We start from the raw sequence: 6,595 nt of genomic DNA, 5'->3' as shown, positions 1-6,595 counted from the left end.
AGGAGCTGGCACCAAGTAGCTAGCGCCTTGACAGTGGGGGGGGGGGGGGACGAGCCTGAGCCAGACATTGGGCCAATGAGCGTGTCTTAAGAGGGAGGGCTCGAAACTGGGCGTGGCCACACGGGGCTTGACCTGGCCAGGGTCTGAGCACAAAGGTGTAGGGCACCCAGGACCTGGGGGGGGCGGGGCAAGCGGGCGGGCAGTTGGCAGGGGGGCGGCGGGTAACGGAGGGGCGTGGCCAAAAGGGGGTGGGGTTACCGTTGTGGGCGGGACTGCGCAGGCGCACTGCTCTGGCGGTGTTAAGCGGTTTCCCTCCCCCAACGGCGCGCCCGCGGTGGCCGGCGCGTCGTCTGCGGAGGCCGCGACCCCGCCTCGCCGCCCGCCCGCGTCTGCGTCGCCGTCCCCGCGCCCGCGCCCCGCCGTTGGGCCGCGCCGCGCCGGCATGTCGGGCCCGGGGCCGCGGGAGCCGCCGCCTGAGGCGGGCGCGACGGGCGGCGAGGCGGGCCCCGAGGGCGCGGGCGGCGGGGACGCGGCGCTGGGCGAGCCGGGACTGAGCTTCACGACCACCGACCTGAGTCTGGTGGAGATGACGGAAGTGGAGTACACGCAGCTGCAGCACATCCTCTACTCGCACATGGAGGCGGCGGACGGCGAGCTCGAGGCACGCCTGGGCTCCGCGCTGCTAGCCGGCCCGGGCGCGGGCTCGGGCGCGGCGGGCTCGCTGGCGCCGGCGCCGCCCGTGTACCCAGTGCTCTGCCCGCCGCTGGCGGCCGACGCGCCGTGCCTGGGCCACGTCGACTTCCAGGAGCTGCGCATGATGCTGCTGGGCGAGGCGGGCGCCGCTGAGAAGACGCCCGGCGGCGCGGACGGGACGCGGACGCGGACGGACGGCACGGTCAAGGAGGGCGCGGGCGGCACGGGGCCCGACGGCGCGCCCGAGGCCCGGGCCAAGCCGACCGTCCGCGTCCGTCTGGAGGACCGCTTCAACAGCATGCCAGCCGAGCCGCCTGCGCCTCGCGGTGCCGAGCCCGGCGAATCGGGTGTGGCGCTCAACAAGTGCGTGCGGGGCGCGGGGGCCTCGGGGAGGAGGGGCCGGCTCACAGAGCCGTCTGAGGGGTCGTTCTGGGCGCCTGCAGGGTCTGGGTGGTACCTGGAAGGGGCTCCTGCAGGACCACCTCTTGGGTCTGGGAGGATACCTGGACGGGATCCACAGGGCTGCTTGCCGTGGCTGCGTGGACACCAACTTTCCCTAAAGATCTCTAGGAAGTTCAGTGCAAAGGGGCAGGCACTCTGGGTGCTAGAGAGGTCTTATGCCCGCTTGCTCTACTTCACCTGAGGGTGATTCTGAAAGCTGCACACCGTACAAGCGCTGAGTGACAATTCTAAGGAGTACCTTGGGGCTGCATTCCAAAAAGGAGAGGAAGAGTTTGGGGACGGTTCCCTTTGCTCTCCTGTCTCCTTCCTGAGTACCATGGAAAACTAGCTGCTCTGGCCTCCAGTGCAGACTTGGACCTGTGGAAGGGAAAGGCAGGAGTTGTAAGATTAAGCTGAAACCTGTGGCAGTTCCTGGCCCGCTTAGTGCCCTTCCAGGTAGTTGTTGAAGACACGGACTCAGCAGTTTTCCACTCACTCAGGCTCTGGCTGTCCTGGTCTTGCCTATCCTTGCCAGATTTTGGAGGATGACAGAGATTGGTGTCAGGGAGTGCTGCAGGCGGGGAGGAGGCAAGTGAACTCCACCACCATCGCTGGCCAGTGGATCATACTGGCCATGTCCGGGACCGCTTGAGAAGCAGGGCGGAGTCTAGCGTGACCTGATAGTGGTGGAGTGGGTGATGGCAGTGTTTTGGGAGCCTCTCCACCACCTATTCCTCAGGTTTCTGGGTTTTTCTTTTGTCTTGGCAGTTTGGTAACTCTTATTCGGCATCCATCTGAATTAATGAATGTTCCTCTTCACCAGCAACAAAACAAATGTACGACCTTAGTGAAAAATAAAACTGCTGCTGCCACTACTGCTTTGCAGTTCACCTACCCGCTGTTTACAAGTGCCTGCTCCACTGGTGGGAATGCCAGCCTTGCACAGACACAGGTAAAGCCTTTCGTTTGTGCTAAATGCAGAGTTTGTAGTTTACTGCCATCTTGTCCCAGGATTCTTATTTTTAAATAGAACTGGTTACCTTTTTAAGGTTGAAATATTTGTATTGTTGAGCGTTATTAAAAAGCCTAGTTGAAATGGCTGGAGAGATGATTCAGTGGTTAAAAGTTTATTGGATCCAAGATTGGTTCTGCCTGTTACATCCAGCTTTAGGAGGGGATCCCTCTGGCATCCAGAACACCTACAGTCATGTGCACAACCCACACATATACACAGTGAAAATCTTTTAAAAAAAGGAAATTTTTCAGAAGTCTGAGCATAATTCTATTGAGTAGTTTACTTGTTCTGTAAAGAGCTGACACAGCTACATGTATTGATAAAATTCCTGTTACTTAATATTTTCCAGAGTTCTAGTAATTCATGTTCTATACTGGAAGCTGCCAAGCACCAGGATATTGGATTGCCTAGAGCATTTTCTTTCTGTTACCAGCAAGAGATTGAGTCCACCAAACAGACAGGTGGTAGTAGAAACAAAGCCTTGCCCGAGCAGGTTTGGATTAAGGTGGGAGGTAGGTGATAAATCAGGTGGTGGCTGTGTGTGTACGCTTGACAGTCTGTAGCTGCAGAGTGTTTAGGCTTTGGTGGCGTGGACAGGAGAGGCCCTTTCTGTACACGTGTAAGAGGTCTTAGGGGTTTACTCTACACTTCCCATCCTCAGTAGTCTCCTCTTTGAACTTCCTTCTGAGTTTTGAACATCATGGTTTATTCAAATTTGGACACTTTAAACTTGGAAGCTTTTTCTTAACCGTAAAATAACGACAGACACACAAGGTGCCGTAACCCTGTAAGTACTTTGTAGTTTATTTTACTTCATACTTTGTGGGTGATGATGGAGCCTGAAATCAGCTGAAAGCTCCAGAGAATAGAAATAACACTGTGTCGTGGGGGTGGCAGGACTCAGCAGAGGCCACTGAGTGATCGGAGGTCTGGGGTAAAGAAGCTGTCATCAGCAGATTGCTTCCTTGATGTTCAGTTCAGCCTTTCCCTCCTTGGAAAAGGTTATCATTTTTTTTAATTAATTTTATCTAGTTTTTTTTCCAATTTATCTATTCTTATTTTATATACATTGGTGTTTTGCCGTGGGTGTTGGGTGCCCTGGAACTGGAGTTACAGATTGTTGTTAGCTGCCATGTGGTTGCTGGGAATTGAACCCAGGTCCTCTGGAAGAGTAGTCTTAACCACTGGGCCATCTCTCCAGCTCTAATTTTATTTAGTTTTTACACACCATTCCCAGTCCTCAACCCTCCTCTCCTCCAACTCGCCCCACCCTCATCCATTCCTCAGAGAGGGTAGGACCTCTCCTGGGATGTCAACTAAGTCTGTCCCATCACCTCCTTAAGGCAGGATCAATGCTCCCACACCCTGAGACTGAGCAAGGTATCTCTCCATAGAGAATGGGTTCCACAACATCAGTTTATGCATTAGAATTAGGTCCTGGTCCCACTGCCAGTGGCCCCATTACTGCCCTACCACTGTCACCTGCCATCAGGGGCCTCATTCTGTCCTGTGCAGGTTCCCCAGTTGTCAGTCTGGAGCCAGTGATTTCCCCCTAGCTTGGGTCAGCTGACTCTGTGGTTTCCCCACCATAGTCTTGACCCCTTTGCTCATATTATCGCTCCTCCCTCTCTTTGTACTCTGGGAGCTCAGCCCAGTGCTTAGCTGTGGATCTCTGCATCTGCTTCCATCTGTTTCTGGAAGAGGGAGCTAGCTTCACTGGGGTTGTGGACTGCAAGCTGGTTATCCTTTGCTTTATGTCTGGTATCCACTCATGAGTGAGTACATATTTGTCTTCCTGGATCTGGGTTACCTCACTCAGGATGACTTTTTTTTTGTAGTTCCGTCCATTTGCCTGCAAATTTCAAGATGTCATTGTTTTTTATTGTTGAGTAGTACTCCATTGTGTAAATGGACCACATTTTCTTCATCCATTCTTTGCTTGAGGGCCATCTAGTTTGTTTCCAGGTTTTGGCTATTATGAATAATGCTGCTATGAACATTGTTGAGCACATGTTCATGTGGTATGAGTGCGCCTCCTTTGGGTATATGCCCAAAAGTGATATTGCTGGGTCTTGAGGTAGATTGATTCTTAATTTTTTGAGAAATTGCCATATTGATTTCCACAGTGGCTGTACAAGTTTGCATTCCCACCAGGAATGGAGTAGTGTATCCCTTACTCTACATCCACTCCAGTATGAGCTGTCATTAGTGTTTGTGATTTTGTCTGTTTGTGATTCTTCTGTTGAGACTTCTGTTTAGATCTCTACCCCATTTTTTAATTGGATTATTTGGAAGTTTGGTGTCTGGTTTCTTGAGTTCTTTATATATTTTGGAGATCAGTCCTCTGTCCGATGTGGGGTTAGTGACGGTCTTTTTCCATTCTGTAGGCTGCCATTTTGTCTTATGACTTTATCTTTTGCCTTACAGAAGCATCTCAGTTTCAGGAGGTCCTGCTTATTAACTGTTGCTCTCAGTGTCTGTGCTATTGGTGTTATAATCAGGAAGTGGTCTTCTGCGCCAGTGCGTTCAAGGGTACTTCCCACTCTTGTCTGTGAGGTTTAGTGTGGATGTCTTTGATCCATTTGTACTTGAGTTTTGTGCATGGTGATAAATATGGATCTATTCGCATTCTTCTACATGTTGACATCCAGTTATATCAGTACCATTTGTTGAAGATGCTTTTTTTTTTCCATTTTGTATTTTTAGCTTCTTCGTCAAAAAATCAGGTGTTCATAGGTGGTGTGGGTTAATGTCAGGGTCTTCAATTCGATTCCATTGGTCAATCTGTATGTTTTTATGCCAATGCAAGCTGTTTTCATTACTGTAGCTTTATAATATGCTTGAAATCAGGGATGGTGATGCCTTCAGGTGTTCCTTAATTGCACAGGGTTGTTTTGGCTATCGTGAGTTTGTTGTTTCTTCACATGAACTTGAGTATTGTTCTTTAGAGGTCTGTGAAGAATTGTACTGGGATTTTGATGGGTGTTACATTGACTCTGTAGATTGCTTTTGGTAAGGTTGCCATTTTTTTTTTTCAAGTCAGGGTTTCTCTGTAACTTTGTCCTGGAACTAACTCTGGTAGACCAGGCTGGCCTCGAACTCACAGAGATCCGCCTGCCTCTGCCTCCCTATTTTTAATTTTTTTAATGCTGGGATTAAAGGCATGCGCCACCACCGCCTGGTAAGGTTGCCATTTTTATTGTAATCCTGCCTATCCATGAGCATGGGAGATCTTTCCATTTTCTGATATCCTCTTCAGTTTTGTTCTTCAAAGACTTAAAGTTCTTGTCATAAGGTCTTTCACTTGTTTAGTTAGAGTTACCCCAAAATATTTTATGTTGTTTGTGGCTATTGTGAAGGATGATGTTTCTCTGATTTCAGCCCATTTATCATCTGTATATAGGAGGGTTACTGATTTTTTTTTTAAATTAATCTTGTATCCTGCCACATCACTGAAGGTATTTATCAGCTGTAGGAGATTCTGGTAGAATTTTTGGGTCACTTATGTACATTATCATATCATCAGCAAATAGCGAAAGTTTGACTTCTTCCTTTCCGAATTGTATCCCCTTGATCTCCTTTTGTTATGTTTAGGAATGGTTTTTGTATCCTTGATCTCTCTAAGACCTTTATCTTGAAGGGTTGTTGGATTTTGTCAAAGCCCTTTTAGCATCTAATGAAATGACCATGTGGTTTTTTTCTTCAGTTTGTTTATATGGTGTGTTACATTGATGAATTACCGTATGTTGATCCATCCCTGCGTCTCTGGAATGAAGCCTTGAACAGGGTAGATGATTTTTCTGATGTGTTCTTGGGTTCAATTTGCCAGTATTTTATTGAATATTTTTGCATCGATGTTCATGAGGGAGACTGATCTGTAATTCTCTTTCTTAGTTGCATCTTTGTGTGGTTTGGGTATTAGGGTAACTGTAGCCTCGAAAAAAGAATTTGGTAGTGTTCCTTCTGTTTCTATGGTGTGGAACAATTTGAGAAGTATCAGTATTAGCTCTTCTTTGAAATTCTGGTAGAATTCTGCACTGAAACCATCTGACCCTGGCCCCCCTTTTTTTTTTGGTTGGGAGGCTTTTGGTGATTGTTTCTATTTCTTTATGTGTTATAGATCTATTTAATTTGTTTATGTGGTCTTGATTTAATTTTGGTATGTGGTACTTATCCAGAAAATTGACCATTTCCCTAAAATTTCTAATTTTGGATAGTACAGGTTTTTGAAATATGACCCGATGACTCTCTGAATTTCCTCAGTTTCTGTTGTTATGTTGTTCTTCCTCTGATTTTGTTAGTTTGGATAAAGGTTTATCAACCTTGTTGGTTTTCTCAAAGAACCAACTCTTTGTCTCATTGATTCTTTGTATTGTTTTCTTTGTTTCTATTTTCTTCATTTCAGCCCTCAATTTTATTCTTTCCTGACTACTTCTTTTTGTTCTA

At 48.2% G+C, this 6,595-nt stretch overlaps 1 protein-coding gene across 2 annotated transcripts in view; it reads left to right on the top strand.

Moving 5' to 3' along the window:
- The first annotated feature begins 442 nt into the window (after window positions 1–442).
- Tcfl5 (transcription factor like 5) overlaps window positions 443–6,595 on the top strand; it is a 32,328-nt gene continuing 26,175 nt past the window's right edge. For both annotated transcript variants that reach the window (XM_075963328.1, XM_075963327.1), the window contains exons 1-3: window positions 443–1,056; window positions 1,903–2,086; window positions 2,499–2,661. In XM_075963328.1, the coding sequence (XP_075819443.1) occupies window positions 443–1,056; window positions 1,903–2,086; window positions 2,499–2,661 (961 nt within the window). The remainder of the gene's footprint in view (window positions 1,057–1,902; window positions 2,087–2,498; window positions 2,662–6,595) is intronic.

Source organism: Microtus pennsylvanicus, chromosome 2 (genome assembly GCF_037038515.1).
Source record: "Microtus pennsylvanicus isolate mMicPen1 chromosome 2, mMicPen1.hap1, whole genome shotgun sequence".
NCBI classification, from domain to species: Eukaryota; Metazoa; Chordata; class Mammalia; order Rodentia; family Cricetidae; genus Microtus; species Microtus pennsylvanicus.
Note: the sequence above shows the minus strand (reverse complement) of the source record. Positions and strands in the feature narration are given on the sequence as shown.